This window comes from Nelumbo nucifera, chromosome 3, assembly GCF_055504915.1.
Source record: "Nelumbo nucifera cultivar China Antique chromosome 3, China Antique-T2T, whole genome shotgun sequence".
Classification (NCBI taxonomy): domain Eukaryota; kingdom Viridiplantae; phylum Streptophyta; class Magnoliopsida; order Proteales; family Nelumbonaceae; genus Nelumbo; species Nelumbo nucifera.
In genome coordinates, this window is record NC_142651.1 from 4,319,845 (window position 1) to 4,342,800 (window position 22,956).

General features: G+C 37.2%; 2 protein-coding genes across 3 annotated transcripts; both read right to left on the reverse strand.

Annotated features, from left to right (window-relative positions):
* Positions 1 to 2,074: 2,074 nt before the first annotated feature.
* On the reverse strand, positions 2,075 to 9,194 carry ASY1 (DNA-binding HORMA family protein). The gene is made up of 21 exons (XM_088900088.1): positions 9,043 to 9,194; positions 8,860 to 8,916; positions 8,026 to 8,122; positions 7,864 to 7,932; positions 7,661 to 7,753; positions 7,337 to 7,460; positions 7,189 to 7,258; positions 7,054 to 7,095; positions 6,846 to 6,974; positions 6,642 to 6,755; positions 6,522 to 6,564; positions 6,398 to 6,439; positions 5,987 to 6,111; positions 4,526 to 4,538; positions 4,343 to 4,419; positions 4,151 to 4,273; positions 3,348 to 3,498; positions 3,114 to 3,257; positions 2,827 to 2,993; positions 2,575 to 2,706; positions 2,075 to 2,484 (listed from the first exon to the last, which is right to left on the reverse strand). The coding sequence occupies exons 1-21, from the start codon at positions 9,043 to 9,045 to the stop codon at positions 2,434 to 2,436; spliced, it is 1,866 nt and encodes a 621-aa protein (XP_088756214.1). The 5' UTR covers positions 9,046 to 9,194; the 3' UTR covers positions 2,075 to 2,433.
* Positions 9,195 to 12,232: 3,038 nt separating this feature from the next.
* LOC104592888 (uncharacterized) lies at positions 12,233 to 22,403 on the reverse strand. Of its 2 annotated transcripts, none has more exons than XM_010252419.3 (7): positions 22,132 to 22,403; positions 17,701 to 18,108; positions 16,728 to 16,870; positions 15,102 to 15,198; positions 14,265 to 14,828; positions 13,338 to 13,675; positions 12,233 to 12,821 (listed from the first exon to the last, which is right to left on the reverse strand). In XM_010252419.3, the coding sequence occupies exons 2-7, from the start codon at positions 17,855 to 17,857 to the stop codon at positions 12,606 to 12,608; spliced, it is 1,515 nt and encodes a 504-aa protein (XP_010250721.1). In that variant the 5' UTR covers positions 17,858 to 18,108; positions 22,132 to 22,403; the 3' UTR covers positions 12,233 to 12,605. The 2 variants fall into 2 exon arrangements, with proteins under 2 accessions (XP_010250721.1, XP_010250722.1); XM_010252420.3 differs by having other exon boundaries at positions 14,265 to 14,660; positions 22,132 to 22,402.
* Between the last annotated feature and the right edge of the window lie 553 nt (positions 22,404 to 22,956).

The following is a 22,956-nucleotide window of genomic DNA, read 5'->3' on the forward strand; positions in this document are numbered from 1 at the left end:
TCACTTGAACTACGGTGGGACGCAAAGCGGTTCGTAAACCCACATCAGACCCGCTTTAACAGTCTGAACCCTCCAAACCAGACATCGTGGAACGGAACGGGATTCCAAAGAACACTCACCCGGGAAGAAGACTGAAGCAGACCGTGAGAACTCGAACAAGCAGGAAGCCCTGGGACGCGAGCTGAAAAGCCTGGACGCGAGCTCAAGATATACAACAATAGCAAGGACGCCCCCCCCTGCACTATTTATATCCACAGCGTACGGAAAGCGACGACCCAGATCGAAGCCAATCCAACGACCCACAGCCGTGCTAAGCCGCACGTCTTCCAAGACCAATCAGTGCACGTGTTTCAGAGACTGATGGAACGTCGCGCACGTCTTGTCAGAGGATAGGTGTCGGCACGCGTCTTCCCGAAACTGACGGGGTAACGGCGCACGTCCCCTCGCAATAAAAGCGTCTGCAGCACAACTCCCAAACAACTGCCATCACGACTTCCGAACGCGCGCCCTTTTTGAAAATCAAATTAGAGCAAGCGCGCTCAGCACGGACCAAAACCCTCCCACTACCTTGCAAACTCCCCGCGCCAAGACGGAACTGTTGTCACAGGGAGTGGGGGGCAATTGATGAACGGAAATTTGGCCCGACCTCGCGATCGCCCGACACATGGCAAAGGCAAGCATCTCGGGACAGTAGAGCACCCAAAGTGAACATCGGAAGCAAGTCCAAACTCACTACCGAGCCCGAACTCCAGATCGTTGTACTTAGTCCGAGCTCCTTGTTAAGAGCGAACTCCCTGTTAATGGTCCGAGCTCCCTAAAACCCGAGCTCCCTAAACCCGAGCTCCGTCCTGAGAACCCAAGCTCCCTACGAGGAGCACGAACTATACTGGGCCCCAAGCCTCACAAAGCTGACCCGTGGCAGCTCGGAACACTCCAAACCGAACTCAAGGCACCTCGCTCGCCACTCCAACACTTCACTTCCAAAGCACCAGGCCAGCCAGACGTACCCGATACCAAGGACGTCTTTATCCAAGGGCGGCGTACCTGACTGATTTGGGATCTGACGCCAGACAGCCGCATTTCAAACGGCTTCCTGCCACCGCCACCTGCAACCGTCGTCACTAGCCGCAGAGACGGCTCCAACAAAAGGAACAGTGGCGGTTCTGTCCGACCAGAGGAAATGACACCCGAACTGGCAGGAGTTCAGAAGTAATCATGCCCGACCTGACGAAGGCCTGGAAGAGAGTGCGCGAGGTGGTTATAAAAGGTTTCTACCCCCCCAGGGATGAGGTATGCTAACTTTCGCGCTATCTGGTTATTCTTGCCTTTGAAGGATTCTAACTTGAGCTTCGGAGCCCTTACGCCGGGTTCTCCCCGGAGCTTCTCTTCTCCTCCCGTTTCAGGTCCCTGTTACTCATTTCAGAGGCAAGATCATCAACAGCTAAGACCGGCCAGATTGTGCATCATCAGACATTATATAGTTTACATTGCAACCCCTCAATGAAACACAAGACTCTAGCAATGGAAATAAATTCAGAAACTCGTGAACTGGTTTTTTTATTTCCATCTCGTCACATGATAGTGTGGGAAATGATGAGACTTCATCAAGAGATGTTTCCAATACAAGGTTAAGACAATGAGTTGAGCATTTTACGAGTTGTTGTTCGAGCTTGGCTCATGAAAAGCTCAGTTCGACTCAATTTCAACTAAGTTCGAGCCTATTAGAGTTTGGCTCATGAGTCAGCTTGAATATAATTATTATAATTTTTAATTTTTTAAATATAAAATAAAATAATTTTTATATAATTTTTATTTTTATAAAATATTTTTTCTCAAAATCGAACTCGATCTTATGAATTTTTTACTTGAATTGAACTCAAACTTAAGGTTTTGGCTCAAACCGAGCTCGAGCTCAAACTCGAATCTGATATTATTTGGCTCAGCTCGACTCGAATCTACCCCTAATCAGATTATGCTGTGGGGCACCCCTTGTGGGGTGCTGATGTAAACTTATATATAACATAGGGTTGGATTCAGTTTCGAATAGGGACCAAATCTGCTCCTCACACATGGCGTCTCACACCGACCTTATTTACGGGAGATGTTCCCAATGCATGGTGCCCGTAAGAAAATGCTAACCTACTTCATCCCATATCTTTCACTCTTTGGGTTGAACCTGAATTGTAAAAACACCAATCCAACACGCCAAAAATTTAGATTTGGTCACTTTTCGGCTGACCTACGCCAAGCTGCATACATAGACTAGTGTAGTGTAACCCATGCGGCATCACCTAGCAAAAAGAAAAAAACTTTTTTGCAAGCTTTTAGACCATTTCCTTTTTGTCTTGTAAAGCGCCAAAGGAAAACAGTCTTGTTATTCAATGCCATGACAAATGGAGTGAGGACACATCCTGCTTTGAGGCGCAGAATTTATTACGGTAGCAATTTCTGGCGCTTCACATTCTGAATAATCGGCTCCTTGACCTGTAAAAGTGACGGGAAAAAAATACAATAACACAGTAATTGATCCCTTGCAGCGGAAAAAGAAGTCACAAACATGAACCAGGGCGTTACCGTGCTTGTTTTTATACTTCGCTTGTCCTTGGCGACTCCACTACAGAAGGTAGCACCACCATCGTCAATGTGATTTGTTCCATTATGTTCGTTCCCTAGTACTACTGCGCTTTCACGTGAAGAAACTGGATGCTGAAAACATTCTCACTGATTAATTATGAAATGTTTGACCATGCTATTTTTACAAGCTATTCTTTCTATTCCTCTGAAAAGGAGAAAAGAAATGTATGAAATGAATAAAACCAATCTCACTTTGCTATTGCTAATGGGAGTGATCCCCTGCTCCCCTGTCTTGACTGTTGTACGATCACTCCTAACGGAATCATTTTGCTGTGCATCAGATCTGTCTCGTGTTCGTGTGAGATCCGATCCCACAGAGTGGAGGCCCCCGAATGTAGACGAGTCCCTTTGCAAAACCGCTGACCAATAGTGGAATGAACATTTATAAATGGTGTTTGTAGTTATCATATTCTTTCAAGTGAAAAACAGAGCTTGTCAAGGCGCAGGACCAGGGTTTAAGTGTTTAGTTTTTATATTACCGGTTCTCTTGATGTCTATGGTGTTGGGTTTGTCGACTGGTTCATTATCTCCCATTCCTTGGTCAGAATCAAGTGAACTCACTAGAGCTTTCTTTACTTCCACCAACTTCCTGTTAGTTGATTCAGAATGGATGACACGTTTCCCTGTAGAAAATGATTGTCGATTAAAATGCCCTCCTCAACCTAATCATATATAACAAGTTTTAAGAGGAGTATTTCTTAAGCAGCATTCACCTAATTTTCGGTTGCTTTGATTTTCCACAAAACCTTCCTTAGTCATTCTGTCGATAAGCTTCCGAACGGTGGTTTGGTTAGCTTCTCCTTCCAGGAGGTTCTGAAGCTTCCCTATCGTCACATATTCCATGGGAAGAGTGTGATACAGAGCCTGCAATGAAACGGTAATCGTTAAGATACATGACAATTGCTTAGTCCGCGACTCGCCTGGCCCTCCTTGCATCAAGTATTATCAGCTGGTAAGGGTGTCAATTGGACTGGATTTGGCCCAATCCGATCCCGTCCAATGGGAGTCCATTACAAATGGACCAGGTCCTAATGAATTTTTTGAACCATTTAGGACTGGTCCAATTTAATGTTTAGACTGTTTAAACTGTTCAATTTTATTTTAATTTAAATAATTCTAACACAAGCTTGGTCCATTGTCACCTATATTCTAATCTTCTATCAATGGATCGGATATTATCTCAATGAAACCATTCCAATATAAATTCATTACAAATGGATCAAGTCCAATCCAGTTCAATAAATATTTTGGACCATTAAATCTGGACTGGTCCAATTCAATGTCTTCCTTGTCTGTCTAATCCATCCAAATTGATTTTGTCCAATGCTCCATTGACACCCCTACTAGCTAGTGAGTGATAGTCCACTGTCCACCACTCAAAACTCAATTGTGACCTGTCAGGCCCAGCATTAGCTAGAGGTATGTACAGGGGCAAGGGAAGTCCGGCCCAACCCACCCTTGATGTGAACCCACGTTCTTTTATTGGATTGACCCTCTTACATTCAATGGATCTGACCTTCATGTATAAGTAATCACCCTCCCGTCCCTCCGAACCCTTGTTGGCTTTTCTTGCAACCGGGCTTTGTCTTGCATCTACTTCCATTTCATCTTTCACGGCACTGAGGTCAAGGTTGGGTTCCTGAGGCGAGGTTGCATTAGTGAAAACATAGGTCATTGAATTCATTACTAGAGTGGTTGAGATGAAAACCTTTAGTATGTTAATGGTGTAAGTGTCTCTTCCAGCAGGAGATAGCACCCCTTCTTTCACGAGTTTGTCCACGATCTCTGAAAACCAACACAGAAAAAATTGAGACAAGAGATATTAGATAGGGACCTACCAGCCGGAGTCCTCTTGTTTTAGCCTTCAGCAGGAATACAACTTCGTTCTAACCTTCCGTCAGAACCTGCAAATCATTGATACCAGTTACCGGAAAAGACTGAATATTTTCTCTTTCTTTTTATTTTCTATGAACAAACAAACGCTTCGTTTGCTTTGCCATATCAAAAACCAATAACCAGTGATCATCTATTAATTCGATATAAATGAACAGCTAATGTGCAATATGAATGTCATTTTTCCTATCAAAGATAACTCGGGTACGAGGATGAGAATTTTTATAAGCATATTGTAATTATAAAAGCATGAACTATCTTAGCACCATATACATTTTCATAGAGTTATTGGCAAAGTATACATATTTTCTCATCTTGTCAGTCTGATTCTTGGACACATCAGTCTGACTCCCCTTTCCCTCTCCACGCAACATTCCCAAACCACAGCAAATTGGCTCAAAAACGTGAGACTTAGGCTATGTTTGATTTGAAGAAAAAGGTAGGGAAAGACAGGGAAACCTATACAAGATTTGCAAGGTTTTCCAACCTTTCCCTATTTTTTCTTTCAAACTAGACAGTCTTAGATTGTGTTTGGTAGCATTTTTGTTTTTACCTGAAACGTTTTGGGTTGATTAATATAAATTGACATACATTTTAGGTTATTTATGGTCAAAATAAGCGAACCTGTTCTTGTCCGAAATTCGAGTTCAGGTATGCTACCAACAAAACGCTCTCATAAACAAAAGTGAGATGTTTTTCTATTTGCTACTGCACCCGTACATTGGGAACATCTTCCCATTAACAAAAACTAAAGGGAGATGTTCGCAATGTCTGCAGTAGCTTGTTGATACAGTGCTGGGAGCGTTTTATTGGTAGCAGATTCTTACCTTTTTGTTGCATGAGTGAGGTTTAATAATTCTAGTTAAAAGTAATGCTTACACACATGTCTCGCAAACTTAAATAGGTCCGACGATTGATTTTTTTTTTTCTTTTTTTTTTTACCTCCATTGAAGCCAAAGCTTGGCTTTCGGGCAGAGACCAGAGACAAGCAAAGGTCTATTGGGCCCAGCCCGGAGCTCACACATACGTGAAGGGCAAAAGCCAAAAGTCGACCTAATTATGACGTATTCATTTTCTTCCAATAAGCAGATTTACGCATGAAAGAAAATAATATAGGTTCCAGAAGAGAGGTACCACATGGTTTAAATCAAGTATAGAATTCTAGCCTAGAAATCATGTTGCAGACTTGCAGTATCTCACTAACATTAGAATGATTTCCTGGCTAAAGCATAGCAAGAATTTGGTGGGTGATTATCCTTGAAAGAGCAAACTAATTTAGTTGTTTAGAGATAATCATAGATCTTTTAGTTCTACAAGTACATCAATAGCAAATTATTAATAAAAATAAAACATAAACCTAACATGCAACAAAGCACAAAAAAAAAAAAAAAAATTGTGCATAAAAGAATGACTTTGATATTAACAGGGTTCAAAAAGCTTTGATGATGGTAATTTTTACCAATGAAATGTCAGGGAAGTTTGAGAGAATATCAGTAAGTTCAACTCTGTCAATGTGGCGTGAATTAATCCATTCCTTTACTCGGGTCAACTGTCGTTCTTCCTCCTGTTCATCCTCTGTAGCGTCTGCATAATTAAATACGTATGAGACAGGAGTACAACTAACCCGCTTCAACTATTTAACAGAAAACACCAAAAAGAAAAAAAAAACGATTTCACAGAAAACAGAACATGATTTTCCCACATGAAGGAAGTGTTTCATGTTTACATGCTGTTAGGAGTTCGGATTGGGAACATCTCCGTATTTGTATGTTTTAATTAATGGGAAGATGTTCCCAATGCACCGATGCTAGCTTGTGATGTGGGTGAGAGGACTAGAATCTTCAGATCCAGATGTGAGTTCTAAACTTACCATCATCAGTCGTGGCATCGTCCTCACGTTCTCCTCGCTCACCTGATAAAAAAAAAATACTGTTCGTGTCTACAGAAAGATAAAACGCAAAGAAACATAAACTACACAAGAAGATATTGACTACCTCTAGGTTCGACAACATATTGATTCTCGTGTGAACAGTTAACCTGGGATGCATTGAGTATTTCATGAAATGGTCTATCGAATTCAATTTCCCGTAAAAGAATCATGGCATGCTTCTTACCTCGCTATCAGAGGTAGATGAATCATCTCCTATAGAGTCTTCCAAGCTCATCCGCTCGTCATGTCTACCACCATTAATGTTCTCATCCTCACAAGGATCAAGGACACTTTTAACCTGCATAACAAATAATTCATCAAATCCAAACCTATGAAGAATCTGAACTAGTCATATATTCTATGGAAAAGGCATTCCTCCATTTCTAACCTTCAGAGCTAATACCAAATGCTTGCTGTTAACTTGACCAACCTCCATCTTCAAAGGAGTTTTTGTCCAGGTACTATTAGCCTCTTTTTCAGTACAACTTCTGAAGAAGGGTGGTTCATAATCTGCTGGCTGTGAGGTTCTTCACCATGTTATTTGACAAAAAAAAAATGATAAAACCTTTAATTCTCAAGTGTTTATGCTTACATACCGTCACGTCATCATAATAAAGAAGCTTCATTACAATGGTGCGCTGAAATGCATAATAGCAATTTCATTCACTTTTACATATTCATATGGTCTGAAATTCAATAAAAATCTCTAGGATTATAGATTTGTTTATGACCTCTTCCGGCATTTGATCTAGTGTCCTCATCAATTGAACTAGTGTTCGCACCATTTTACAAGCAGAACTCCTACAAATTTAAAATCAAGCGGAAAAAGATGAGTTCATTGAGGGAAAATGAGAAAAAGACAAAACTACATTTCTATACCGCATCTGATTGGGAGTAATATCAGTGTTGACGTTCGACTTGAAGGAAGCTCCTTGTTTTTTATCACCGACGCGATTGATATTCATTGTAACCTCGTCATTCGAATTCGAATAATTGAAACTAACTGCGAAGGCAAAATTTATGCCTCTTAATGTGCTGAGAATAACATAACATATTCAGGACGATTAAGATGAGAAACTTCTAAGACCAAGTTTTAAACGCCTTTTTTTTTTGGTAACTTCTAAGACCTTGTTATACTATATAATAAGATGTATTTTAATGCTTTAATTGCAACATTGTTAGAGTGCAGCTAAAACGACATACACGCATACTCCTCAATCATTGGACCTTCAATCGTTTCACATATACAGAACAGAAGTGTTTTCAGGTACTTTTTCTGCAACGCATCGTAAACACCTGTCAAAACAGAGAACAACCAAATGATACTGAGTTCCTTTCAATTAGTGGATTAAATTAAAACCTTCATGACATACGTGAATTCATATTGACTGAGTAAACACATCTACCTTTTTCCATCCAGTCAATTAGTCTACGTGACTCGTGGTCCATTGGCATTAGCTTCTTGATCTTCATTTCTGTAGAAATGTTGAGCGATTTTGAAAATTTTACGCAATAAATTAGTGTTTTTTTGAATGGAATTGAAGGAAATCCTGTAAGGGCAAGCTTACCTAGAGCAGGAACGGACTTATCATTGAAATAATTCTCCGGAAAAAGGCCTCTGATGTAGCTGATGTTGAATATTGCAATACGTAACAGGTTTCTCGTCTTTTCGTAGAGGAAGTGAAAGCGAAACCATCAGAAACATAAAATCTCTTACCAAAAAATAAAAATAAAATATCCAAAAAGGATTTTAGATCAATGCCTTGATCTATTGTATTACTGGATGTATCAATTCTCCCTCTATCGAGAAAGTTTCCTTTCCTTTAAGAAATTATCAAGTGAAAGCAAATTATAATCAATGGAGGGATACGAAGTATAGATCTATTGTATTACTGGATGCCTCAATTCTCCCTCTGTTTCTGTCAGAACTTACGTAATAGTGTAGCAAAACAACGACGATCCACCATTTTTTTATAAACAAGCATATAGTTAGGAGTTAAACGACCTTAAGATGCTAGAACCACTATAAGGTTCGGATACGTTGAAATTCGGAGACATTGAAGCTTTCTATATGTCCAGTTTCTCAGAGAATGATCGATTAATTGCACAGTTCTCAGAAGAATTGACAGAACATAGTTATGAAATCGATCTGAAACTTTTAAGTAAGTTACACGTGTCGGTCTGAATCTAAAAATCTTTTGCATACAATTGAACGGAAGTTCAAGATTATCGACACAATTTTGAAAACACTTTGCAGACGAGAGTGAACGTGAAGTATGATCGATAAAATTTTGGAAGGAGAAACAGAAACGTTATCTCTTAAATTCAAAACTAATCGAAGATAAGTAAAAGTTTTCAAAAAAAAAAAAAAAAGCTATAACAATATTTCGATCGTCAATTACCAGAAGCAAAGAATCCTGTTCTGTGATTTCTGATTCCTTCAATTTCTGAGCTACAACCTGAAAAAAAAAAAAAACAAACAAACAGACAAACAAACAAACAAACAAACAGACAAAGAGAATGAGAGAAAAATGAAGACCAAGGAATAAATCAGACATGAATAATTTTGAATTTCTGCTACTCACCATGTTCTTCCGCTTGATTTAGAGGATGAAGCTCCAACTCCAACTCAACCAACTTCGTCTTCTCCGAGTTCTCTCTTTGAAATCAAAACTTCGAGAAACTGGCGGGGGGGAAGGGATGAAGGGAGCTATTTATAACAGATATAGGCTATAGCCCTCAACGCCATAATGCGCTTTTACTTGAAATTACACATTTACCCTGTAATTTTTCAGCGATGTGAAGAGGTTTATGGTAGAGAACCACATCGATCTCGACCAAGAAAGTGAAGAGGTTTATGGTCAGAGGGTTGAACCGTGACCACGTAATAATATTAGACTCAGTTTTTTTTTTTTTTTGGTAAGCAATATTAGACTCAGTTTGGAAGGAGTACAACCTTATATTTTGTATACATTTTTATATATTTGTATTTATACTCTTTTCAAATTGAGCCTATGTACAATTATATAATAATAATAATAATAATAATAATAATAATACATTTAAAATGTATAATTATATTGCATTATAATATTTTAATTTTAATTTTTTATATTAAAAATTAAGGTTAGAGATAAAAAAACTTTTTTGACAAAAAAAATAGTAGGACAAAGAACCAGCCAATTATACAAAATTATGACTAGTTCACTGGTTGGACTGGCTAGTCAGCCGGTTTCTTATTAGTTTCAGCTTTGGAGTTATGGTCAAACCGATTAGGCCTGAGTCATGATTTAACCGGTTCAATCAGCTGGTCCGATCTACGTTTCTAAACATTGAAAAACGCATAATGGGCCCATTTGTCACTTGTTTAAAAATTTTAGCACTGATTCTATGGCTTAATCGGTTAAGTGAAACGCATAGTGCTATAGCTAAAACGTTGTAAGACAAGGACAGCACCGCATCATCGGGTGAAATTTTTGAGTAGGAAAGACATTATTTATGGCCAGCTTTCTTTTAGGCTGCATTTGGAAACGATGCAAATAAGTGTGAATGCAAATATTGAGTGTAAAACAGTTCATATAAATTGTAAAATTGTGTTAGTTTTGTACTGACAAATTTACCTTCTTACCAAACTGACTTTTAGCTGCAATGGATGCAAATATGAATTTCAATAAAGCATATATTTTTTTTTATCAAAACCCGATTTGAATGCAAATTTACTTCTTTTTTATTGATGTACTTTTACATCTTATTATCAATGTAAATATGCATTGATCTGTCATTTGTCAATGCATAAATGTAATGTTGCCATAGATAAGCAAAAGTGAACCAGAATGCAAATTTACCCTGAACCGGGATTTACACTCCATTTACATCGTTTCCAAACACAGCCTCAGCAAAAATGTAATTTCTTAGTTTACATTAGGCTCAATTTGGAAGGAATACAAATACAAATATGTAGAGTGCAAAGCCTTACATTTTGTATTATTTTGTATCTATTATACTGTACATACCTGTATTTATACTCCTTCCAAACTGGGCCTTAATCTCACTAGAAGATATATCAGACAAGATCAGCCGAGCAATTTCACCCGTCTAAAAGAAATGGCCAATTAAGAAAGGCCAGCTGGCCATTGGCCAAGTTTACAAATTTGTGAGCAACACCACTGAAAGTCCTCTTGACATGACAAACCAGGACCGAGTCAAAAAACACACGAGTGGAAAAGCCACCTGCAGTCCATAATACAAGTGTGAATGGACAAACTGAAGAGCAAGGTTTTAAAACCAGACCGGACATGGAACCGTTTTGGCCATCGGTTCTCAGGTCAAACAGTCCAATCATCCGGTTCGAGTGGATTGCCAGTTCTGATTTAAAAAAATAAATAGTTAAAATAAATAATCTATATCTATACTATTTAATGAGTTTGAGTGGGTTAGATTGGGTTAAAACAGGTTTGGGTTGAATTCAACCTATTTAATTTTATATAATTGGGTCATTAATGGATTGGGTTGAAACTCAACCCAAACCAAACCCAATCCAACCCGCCCAATTACCATCGCTAATGACAATCAGGGTTTCTACAACCTAGCCGGATTTCAACAAGCCAATCGGGTAACTAATTTGTGACGAATCATAAAATGACGAGTACAAGATTCAAATGTGTAACCTCTTTTGCGTAAAAATAATATACCAAAATTGCTCCACAATATTATTTATATTTGTTTTCGTCTCTTTAGGATAGGATGTGTTTGGTTTGAAAGAAAAGGACTTCTCCCTTTCTTTCCCTACCAAACCAAACACTGCCTCAATATCTATATAATTGATCAAATGCGTATACTTGGATGAATCCAGTCACTGATATTAAAACTCAAGAAAGGCCATCAAATCAAGACTCACACGCAGCACACAAGCACTACTTTTAAGTCCTACTACTGCATCATTGCATGGTAGGCTCGTTGTTAAGATAGGGCTGAGGTGTAAAACTAACACATGCAATAATGGATTGATGACTTATTCGCAACCTTGCATCGAAACTAAACCAAGAAGTAAGCCAGGAATGAGGTGTAAAACTAACACATCGCAATCTGCTGCCCTTTTCTGTTACAAAACATTCATATTGATCGCATGACCACATAAACCAAGTGGATGATGTTACATGGAATGATGGAACCATGACTTTTAATTACAAAATTACCCTTAACAATTCATATCAAACTTTTATATTTAAGGGCCCATTTGGTTAGTGAGAATAAGAGTCTAAAACCTTAATTAAAATGAGACATTCTGATTCCAACTGTTTAATTGGGCAAAATTGAATTATCGTTCTCATTCCTGATGGAATGACATCCCTCTATTCCAGCTGATTTCAATTCTAATCTAATTCTTGTCTGAACTAAACAGGCTATAGGAATAGACCATTCCAAATTTCCAATTTGATTTCCAACAGACTTGGATTCAGATTCCAATTTCAATTCAAACTGTGAACCAGATTGACCCTAATAAAGAATTATACCGACTCAAAAGAGTGCCTACCTGACTACTCATGTTTTAATAGGGGTAAGAATGACATTTCCATTATTATTATTTTTATTGATTTTGTTAAAATGAATTTAATAAATCCATGAGCATAAAGGGTGTTTCAGTAAAAGACCCAGATTAAAGAAATGCAAGCCAATCCGATCTAAACGAGTAACAAAACTACACAAGGGTGAAATTACGTAGTCTCCGGTAAGGGAAAGAGAATCAACAAAAAATAATTTCTATCAGAACCAACATGATAAAAATAAAGCATAAATAAAATCTCGTTGTAACTTTAAGCCTTACCTACAGAACATCCTCTCCAAACACTTTCCCAACAAAATCAAATGATTTATATGAGCATCTTAAACAATTTCTAGTTCCCTAAACATAAAGCAAAATAAATTACGTGCTTTTTTAGACTGTTGGACACAGAACAACAACCATTTGCACGCTACTGCTAACCTTGCCCTAGCACTTTCCACTTGTCTTCTCACGGTGCTACTTCTCTCTGTGTAATCAACATTACTCCTCTACGGCATGGTTTCATGGTTGCATTCTCAATCAAGCAAGATATTGATGCTTAGTGCATGGTGAGGCCAAATTACATCGAGGTGGTCATTCCTACACTCACCTTTCAAAGAGATCTCCTTTGTAATTCAGTGAAGGATAAACTGCTGCAGCTATTTTTTCCCGAAGATTGAACTTCTTAGCTATCGAAGGACGAACATCCTCAACTCCAACCAAACTCTCCAGGAAGGGCAATAACAAAAGCAACTCTTGATCTGAGCGATCATCAAACCAGCTCTCTATTGGGATACCATTATCCACTTGGAAGCCAAATGCCTGACAAAAGTACGAGATCTTAAGTTAACATTTGAAAAAAAAAAACAAATTATACATCAAATAATTTATTTCTGCTTAACAACTGCCTAAATTTTCCATGCTTGTATCCTACAATTCCCGGCTTATAAAGTTGTTCTCCTTGATCTTAGAACCATGCATAATTACATTGCAAATCCACATCTAAAGTGCATTACAAGAAACGGAAACACTACATGTGGGCCACTAGTCCTCAGTACACCATTCACTGAATCTACTTTCAACGCCTGAACTTAATTTCTTCAAATTTTAACCGTAAGGAGAAACTGAAGAGCCCTTCCAAGTATAGATTTTTTTTTGTATGGGTATCTACCAGTACAGATGGGTCCTTGCAGATAATTCTGCATTACCCGTGTAGGATGGATTTTTAGGGGTAAAATAAAACAAATTTCCATGCTGAACAAAACGAAAGACTGCATATAGCACTAATAATGCTTAGGAATCTTTAAGTGGAGAACACATGCAGCAAAGGCATAATACCTGTGGAGAGTTGTCAATTATGACAACACGTGCTAAATCACGGCCAAGAACTGATAGATCTTTGAGGTAGTTACCCTCTACAAAAACACAGGACTCACGATAAACACGGTGACGGAATATCCTCCTTTTAGGGTCCAATACATTAAGAAGCCGTTCAGCATATATGCTTTGGCTTGCAGTGAAGATGATGATCTCAAAGAGGTTGGCAACCCTCTCCATAAAATCCTTGAGATAGGGCCGACACCGGACATAGACTGTGTGCTCCTTGAGATTAAAATTTACTGGAAACGTAAAATCTGCATCATCACAATGTTCTAGAGTGGAGTGCACCAAAGTCTCTGACAAATCACAAAAATCAGTTTTTCCAATGAGTCACTGGATAACATACATCCAAATTGACTTAAGACATAAAAATACAGTCAGAATCCAGTACTTGATTAATGAGATTCAACATAAACCACAACCAGAACATGGGAAGCAACACCTATTATGCTTAAAAGACTATATTTTCTCTGTTTCTTTCTCCTCTTTCTTGGTCCTTCAATCAGAATGCAGTATATTGTTATTGGCAAAATGTAAGATTACCTTAGTTGCCATTTTATTACTCGTTCTGGCAAAACATAAATACTACATGCAAAAAGTTTTATCACCAAGGATCACTCCCCAGAGTCAACAGTCTTGTACCATGCTAATATGAAAATCAGGTTTGGAAGTGACACTCAGAATCTCTTAGCATGTTGAACACAAACAAAACTTTTTGAGGTTCAAGTGAAAAGAGAAATGGTAATTAAGATGCGAAGAATAAGCAACAAGAACCCAAGTCATAATTCTATCCAGCCTACCCAACAAAGCCTTGTCCCAAAAACAATATTCAGGCAATAGAGAGCTCAATCAATAAATTAAAATGTACAGAACTTAGAAACTTACCATCCAAGTCTAAAACAAGTGTAATGGGAGGGCACCTCCGTGTTTGTTTCGGTAGGAGCATAGGCCGAAAAGTTGGCACCACCGAAGACAACTCTGGTAAGTTCTTTATGAATAAGTATGGATCAAAATCATCAATTTCTTCAATATCATCTTCATCCACACATACTTCTGTTGACATGGAAACTTGAGTATGATCATCAACACATTCCAACTTAGAGTGTTGCATGGCAAGATAGATAGCTGAAACTTCAGAAGATAGGTTGGTTCCATCTAAATCACAATGAGAATCCACAACCATTGCATCAGATGGCATGTCAGAACCACAGTTTGGCTCATCTTTGTGGTCAGATAGTACACTTGAATCCACCTCCATCTCATCAACGGAACATATAGTGCCTGCAGACATTCTGAAATTCCAATTAAAATTATTCTGACCTTCTTTTCCAACCAAGTCAGAAGTCTCTAGAGTAACAAGATTCTTCAACATGTCCTCTTGTAGCTCCTTGACTATACAGTTCTCAGGGACTTTATGGTCTTCACTCCTAAAAAACTTAAAGAAGTTTACTGGAAACATTTAAAAAACAACACATATATAAATAACAATGAAAAAATGGTGAAAACAATTAAAGGCAACTTTTATTTGAAAAACATCTAGGAAGAAGTTTCATCAGAAAATTACATATTTCCCAATCAATCTCCAGGGAAATACATACCCAGAATCATTGCATTAGCACATATAGCTTCCACATTTGCTTCGCAATCATAGGAATAACATCTTAAGCTCAAAACGGTAACATTTATGGGTTATGTGGTTAAGACGCGTACAGAATTATCTACCTCCATTTGCAATGCCCCCTTCTAGGTCTTTAGAAATGTGAAAGGCTGGTGAAAATATTGTCTCCAAGACACATTCAGCATTACCCTTATTACAGTCCTGCAAGGTATTTAAGCCAAAAAGAAAACATTAAAAAAGAACACTCAAAGGAGTCCATATCTGCTAGTAACAAACAACACCAGGCACATCACAGTTTTATGCCACTTGTGCCCAACACATGGAATTTTCAAATAATAATAAGCACAAGTCCATTTTTCTCATGAATTAGAGATTAGAGGTATAATATCAATAACAAAAACAAAATAGTTTATTTGTCCAGGCATTTCAAGAGCACATAACCTAGGCAAGTCACCAAGTGAGTAATCTCTAGATGATCACTAAACCATTGTTTGGATGCATATGTGATGCCAATTGCCAAGTCAGTGACAGCTTAAGCATAGAACTCAAAGAAAAAATTGGAGGACCTTTTCAATGGGAGGAAACAAGTAATTGTGCCACATTAGAGTTGATAAAAATCTTATTGCCCTAAAAAGTTAGGCATCAGAGATGTGACCTGCTGACACTATGTCCAAAAAATCTGTAGACAATTCTGAATAAGCCCCTCTTTATGGTTGACATAAAAAAATCCTATTCTTGCCAAAAAGGTAGGCATTAAAGCTGAACCATTTAAGATGACAGATAACAGTTACGTCTTCTGTGTGTGTGTGTGCATATGTCTGCATATATAGAGGTTAATAGTTAGGAATCCAGATTCGAGACTCAAGGACCGACACACATGTTCCATCCATATCAAACCTATATCCCCTGTACAGATTGGAGTTTTGCCCAATTGAAAATAGTTGGACATACTTTTACTTATAGTATCAAAGTTATCCACGAAAGATGATCTAATTTGAACAAGTGCAAGGTCTTGGGGTCAAAACCTTTTCCATAAATGAAAAGTGGGGAGAGGAATAAAGAGACGCCTTATGAGATCCAGACTAAGTAACCACATGGAAGATCCCATTATGTAGGAATACTCCTTAGACCTATTTCCGCAACATGGAAAGATCCTCTGGATGACAAAGACCATCCATCAGATAGGGGCCCACTTCATATCATGTATTCAATTGTACAGTAGTCTAATATCTAACCTTGTATTGCAATTAATTTTTAATATAAAAATTGTCCATATAGGAGGGTCTATATTAAAACACGTTCAAGTCTTTGAAACTAATTTTTTTTCTGTGAACAAAGGGTGAGGAGAGGAAGATGGAGATTCCTTTTGAGCTCTGTCATGTTGAGTATTTCTAGCTTGTTTATCAAAGCTTACTAAATATTCAACTACCAAGCCCATTCAAATAAAACATCATGCTCTTTAAATTTTTGTTGCCTAGGGAACAACTTGCCTTGCCAGGCTAATCAATACACACAGAAGACACCTTGCAACCTTAACTAAACTAGATTTGCCTTTGAATTTACCCTCTTTTTGATGGGCCTTTGCATCTTTACCTTTTCTTTACTCCCTTTAAAAAGATATGATTCCAAAAATCCATACTCAAAAAGATGAAAATGAATGTGCATATGGAAAAAATAATAATTTTAAAACAAACATAATAAAGATGAACAAAAAATCCATAACCATTCACCTTCTGACCAATGCGAGCCTCCTCAACTGTATCATATACAAGTGATCTATCACGGGTCTCTCCATGTGCCAAGCTGTGATTTGTATTCAACTTTGTTGCTGCCACTGGATCTCTACTTTTCTTTGGCCCAGCTGAAGGTTGCACTGGGAAGAGAACATAAATAAGTGTTCCTTTAAATGCAATAAATAAGTATATGGATGCCCATGGATTAAAACAATTAGAAGAACATAACTTTTTTCCTAGACACAAAACAAAGATGAACACTCTAAATTCAGAAGACAACAAGAATTAGCTTTTGGTTGCTTCAAACTACTTCACAATTTATATACTTAAAAAAGAATATGCAGCTAATTGTAAAATAACCAATCTTTAAGGAAAATTAATAAAAGAAAACCTTTAACTGTAGGTCAAATGTAACATATCCACCTTAGCTTACATAGTTGGACATCGACAACAGAAAACATACAAAATATATGGGTCTACCATCTACAATCGCAGCATGGACAAGTCTAGAAGCAAAAAACAAAACAAATAAATAGTCTACAACCAAAATAAAGATAAAAAAAACATATACATATATCAACAAATCTGGCAAAATTGTGCAGCACGAATTGCCTTTCATTAATAAATACAAAATTGACCAAGTACTAAAACTCTGTAATGTCTTGGACAATTTTTATATTCAATGCCAAAATGATGGGGAGGCATGTTCCTTTTTACAAAACAAAAATATATTAATCTCTTGAGAAAAGTTATTGGCATCAAGTCAATTGCTATGCAAAACCAAAGGACCTAAAAGCAGAATTACCTAAACATAAGCATATGCAAATGAAACCACATAAAATTTAGAAGAGATGTAAACATTATTATAAGTAGCCTATCCAGGAAAACAGAGCTACAGTAATATGCAGTCTCAGCTTTAGAGTTGTGTCAGATCAGACAAGAACCAGAAAATAAAAATGTGATTGCTTACCTAATCTCTGCTTTCTAGCAGAAGATGTGATCAGCTCTGTAACATTCTTTTCTACAACCTGCATATTCTCAGATGCTTTCTTCTGTAGTCTACAAACTCTGGGACTAGCATGCTCTCGAGCAGAATTTCTTGTTAAAGGTTTCCTTCTGGTTTGCATTCTTACTTCATAAAGAAGGGTGAATCTTGAAAATTTATTGATAACGAATTTGCCCCAGGGGAAATGCAGAAAAATAGAAACTTTATCCAAACTCAAGGATCTCACTTTCAAAAGATTGGCACATGTAACAGTAATAATTAAAACAATGAATCTCAGCACCTAAAAACTGGATTGGGTTTTCTAACTTTTCCAACAGAAATCTAGAAAAACCACAGGGTTGCCAGTGCAGGCCCTGGAATCACCTTGTATATCTGAAAAGAAAATAGAAACGATACACAATCAGAAACCCCAATATGATTGAAAAAAAAAAAAAACACTCAATCAAACTCAAAAAATCTTGTAAATACTCTGCAAGAGCAAACAATCATGCACAGTTAATGGATAGCAAATACATGCAATAGAGAAACAACATACTATACAAAGAATTCAAAGCATGTAGTTGATTTCCTCTACAAAAGGGAAAAAAAGCATAGTCATCACCTGTGTGTTGATTTGACCCGGCTTTAATCATGGCATTAACATGAAAAATGAGAATGATTAAAGTAGCAAACTAATTTTGGAATTCTGGACAGTTGTAAATCATAACTCATAAGTAAAAGTAAAACACAAAACATAGAGAAAATAATTATTTGCAAACTTTCCTACCAGTCATTGAAAAAGAATTCTTTATGCAACAAAATACTATCATTTAGAAGGCATCATAATCATGTCTCCAATTGCATTGCCATGGCAATATGAGCCAGCCAAGTAACTAGTGGGCTTTTTTTTGTTGACAAGGCCTTGTGCATCCGCTCATGTACATCCTTTCCCTTTATTTTAATGAAATCAGTTATCTTTTCTCAAGAAAACAATATGTGACAGCCAATAGCTAAATCAGATATATTGCATCTGGAGGTCAGAAGGGAAAAACCTAAGAATATGATATGTGCAACCAATAATTCTTTCAGTTTACTATAAGGCAGAGCTTTAAAAGCGTGAGGCACAAAAAAAAGCACAAGGGCCATTTTGTGCCCGAGGCACAATGCGCAAGTAGAGGCATGCGCCTTTTTTAAGCAAGGTGCAAAGATGCAAAAAAAAGGCAAAAATCCAAAAAACTAAAAGAAAATGCAAAATATTGAAAATATTAAAGACAAGTTAATTAAAAATATAAACTTAATTTTAAAATAAATGTTCAAAAAACCTATTATCACAAATTAAAATACATAAACATAACATGTAAAACATATTTAAAAATAAAATCAAACATAACATATAAAACATATTTTATTTAATAACATATAAAACATATTCAAGCACATAAATTCTTGATCTCTTTATTTTTTCCCAATTGCATTACTTCAAATGGCTAATGTGATGTTAAACATTATGCATTCCTGATTCTATGAACCGCGTTTGCACCAAGCCCCATGAGGCAACCCGAACAAGTTCATATCAAGGTTTTAAATTCTTAGTCCCTATAAAAAAAGGTTTACTTTAAGTGTCTTCTAAAAATTTCTTTTATTAGAACGAATGAACGAGTAACATTAGTAAATAAGTTCTTAATCCCTATAAATATTTGTTTGGGCTTGCCTCGAGAGGCTTGGTTGGGGATCAGGGTCCAGGGGCGGAGCCCTCTGCCCAACTGCTAAGCACAAAAAAAAAAAAAAAAAAAAACAGAAAACACGAGAAAACACGCACAAATTTTCAAAGCACATAACACCTGGGCTGCAGCACAAGGCGCATTGGGCAGACGCCTAGGTGCACCAAGAACGCACCTTTTGAAAGTGTTGCATCTAGGAACTAGGCAAGGCACATACCCTGAAACGTGCCTCACCTGTGCCTAGGCACACCTTTTAAATCACTACACTAAGGTGTTTTTTATGGTACTGCCACAAAATGTCACTGGAATCAACATATTTTCCAGAGGAAACCCACTGGAGTTATGTGAAGGAGTACACATGATATTATAACATGATGAGACATCAAGAGTATTACATATGTGTAGCAATTGTATTATTGCTCACCTAATGGAGATAATGAATTCTATGTGTAGCAATTCTATGTGAAATTAAACCTTAATTTTTGTTTGTATAATAAATTATTAGGTTAGTATATTAGAATCATTTGCACATTCTGAATAAATTTTGCTTGAGCCTATACTTTTATTAGTTTTAACTCTTGGAGTTGACGGGATAACTTTGCAATGTACTATGCTGTCTATTAACCTTAGATTCTTTGTTTTGTTTGATGGTTTGGAACAACATAATAGTCTAAAAGGGTGAATTTATGCTTCTTTTGCCATTACATAAAATATCATGTATATTTCCACATATTTCACAATGTTTCCGCCATGTCTAAAATTTTTACAATAGTTCCATATGACATTTCTGGCATGTTCCTATATTTGGATTAGCTCCAAAATCTGTTCCATCCTTTCACTCTGTCAAGAGCACTATTTTAAAACTAGACCATGAATTAAACTATTTTCCCCTTCTCTCAGTCATCTGCATCAAATGGCTTGACCCTTGAATATTTTACAAATGATTTGAATAAATTTTTATAGGGGTGACCATGGGTCAGGTTTGGATCAAGCTTTACACCTATGATAAGGACTATAGTCTAGGCCCAGCCCGATTCTAGGCCTGAAACATAAGCGTGACCTGAGCCAAGCCTGATTCCTGGCCTACATCTTTTATATATAAAATTAGTACATATGTCATATATAATATTTTATATTAAATGGCATATAATATGCATATAAATTTATTTTATACATTATATAATATAAAACATTATATATGATATATTATAAGTGTCACATTATAAATATTTATATAAAATGCATATATTTAAATATATGCAGCCCAAGCCAGGCTTGAAGCATTAGGCCCAGGCCCAGCATTGAAATTTGTGGGCCTCATGTAGGCCCAGGCCTGAACACAAAACCTAGGCCCAAGCCCAGAATTTCCAGGCTGGGCGGGCTGAAACGATCACCTCTAGCCCTTGGTGTCTCCATTACACTAGAATGTACCCCAAATCCAGATACATGCAAAGGGAATAAGGGTTATTGAAGGGGGAGGAGGCTGGCATCACCTTGCTAGTAATGTCCCCATTGCCAGATAGTAAAGAGACAAGCAGCAACAGATTCCCCTCCCCCCTCTCCCTCCCTCAACTGCTTTTCCTCCCCACTTACCCCTCCCCCTTCTCTCAAACTATTAGATCATTCCACCTAAATCCCTTTTCTCAAATTCCCTGCAGCACTCCAACCTAACACCACATTAATTCAGACCACCTTGATCAGATAGGATTTGAATTTGAATTCCACGGGACATATACCATTTGCAGCCCAATAGAATTGCTATCCCACTAAAACCCTCTCTCAGTTTCCCCTACCCTTAAAGGGTTTTTACTTTTTAAGATTTTGATTTGCCATTAGATTTTGAGTTTTTCTAAGATCTTAAGGTTTAATAATAATAATAATAATAACAGCAACAATGCAATTGATTAAACCATAACCTGGTAAATAGTTTGATTGTTTCAACAGTCCAACCATCTGGGTTGACATTTTGTTGAAAAACGTGCCAAATTTTATGTTACACCATCAAATCTATGTTTACAGGAATAATTATAACTCATAGTAAATATTATTTGTTAGACTAAGTTGTTTAAATAACTTAAACCAATTATTATTTTTCCTATACCAATGCAGTTTATTGACAATGACAACAAGAACTGGGCAAAGTGCATTCTCAGATTTACAAATTTGTAACATATGAAGACACTTTAGTTTGAAAGGGGATTCAATGAGCAATCTCCCTTGGTACCGATATCCTACATTCAATAAAATGATTCTCACGCTATTGTAAATTTCTTATATTGAGAGTGGATGGGTAGTTGAAGTTATGTAGCCCAAAATGTAACCAATCCAACTTGCATGAATTGGAATTCACTTCATTAATTAGTTACTTAGCTCAAACTTCTCAAAATCACAAACTTAACAATCTAAAAACTGAAAGGTACAACCAAACCCTAGTCACTCAAATGACCACTTGCATCCGCAGCTCAAAAGATTTAAAAACAACAAATGAACTTTCAACCACGCAAAACTAATAAACGCAAATTTTAAGGGAAAAACCCTAATCACTTATCAGAACACTTAAATCACCAATTAAATCAGCATCGGTACCTAACACTCCATCCAACAAAAATCATCAAATACAGACAACACAAACAATCTAGAAGTCCAGTCAATCACATCCTAACACCAAAACAGGATGAACTCCGCAGGTGCTTACCTGAAATAAATTCGATCAAATGAAAAGACAGAACAGAGCAATTTACGGGAACCGCTGCCTCGATCGAAACAGGATCACAGCCACGAAGTTTGGAGGTAAGAAAGATCCAGAACCATCTGGACAAAACCCTAGGTTTTTTATTATTACTGAAAAATAGACGATGAGAGTGGAGATGGTGTTGTAGGTGGAAAGGTTTTCCCTCCAAAGAAGGGAAGGGAGAGGGAAAAATGAAAGCTTGCTTATTTTTTTTCTTTTGTCGGGAGAGTGACAGAATAATTAATATGTATAATTGTATATTTTCATTTTTTCAGAAAAAGGGAGTGATAAGAAAACTGCGCTATCAGAGCATTATTTGTGGTGTGCGGGTGTTCGGTACGTGGCTTGATTTTTCTTTTTTTCTTTTTCTTTTTTTTTCTTTTTGAGCGGGGTCTGCGTGGCGGTGGAATTTAAATAGAAAATGAAAGTGAAAACTGAAATTTGAGAAAGCCGTTCTTCAGTGCTTACAAACCGTGCTCACACCGTTCGCAGAGCCTCTTACAATCTTGTATTGAGAATATCTCCTCATAAAAAACATACAAGTATTAGAGATATTCCCAATTCACGGTATAAAAGATTGTACGAATGGTGTGAATACAGTTTCTGTGAGCGAGCATTGGAGCCGATCTCTCTATTTTAACGTTGATCTTTGTTATTGACGTTTCTACACGTAGACAAAAAGACAAAACGACCCACTAACCTAATAGTCTAATGCCCTGATTTGTTACGGAAAAAGCACAATTCATCAGGGAGATTTTTGTCAATAAAAGTGCACTTGCGCCACTTCAC

Coding starts and splice junctions, on each gene's coding strand:
- LOC104592888 (XM_010252419.3), bottom strand. CDS start 17,857: ATGCAAACCAGAAGGAAACCTTTAACAAGAAATTCTGCTCGAGAGCAT. Junction 15,199..16,727: donor AGGCTCGCATTGGTCAGAAG/GTGAATGGTTAT, acceptor AATACCTTGCAG/GACTGTAATAAGGGTAATGC. Junction 14,829..15,101: donor AGGGGGCATTGCAAATGGAG/GTAGATAATTCT, acceptor AAATGTTTCCAG/TAAACTTCTTTAAGTTTTTT.
- ASY1 (XM_088900088.1), bottom strand. Junction 6,112..6,397: donor CGATGCCACGACTGATGATG/GTAAGTTTAGAA, acceptor TTAATTATGCAG/ACGCTACAGAGGATGAACAG. Junction 2,994..3,113: donor CATAGACATCAAGAGAACCG/GTAATATAAAAA, acceptor ACTATTGGTCAG/CGGTTTTGCAAAGGGACTCG.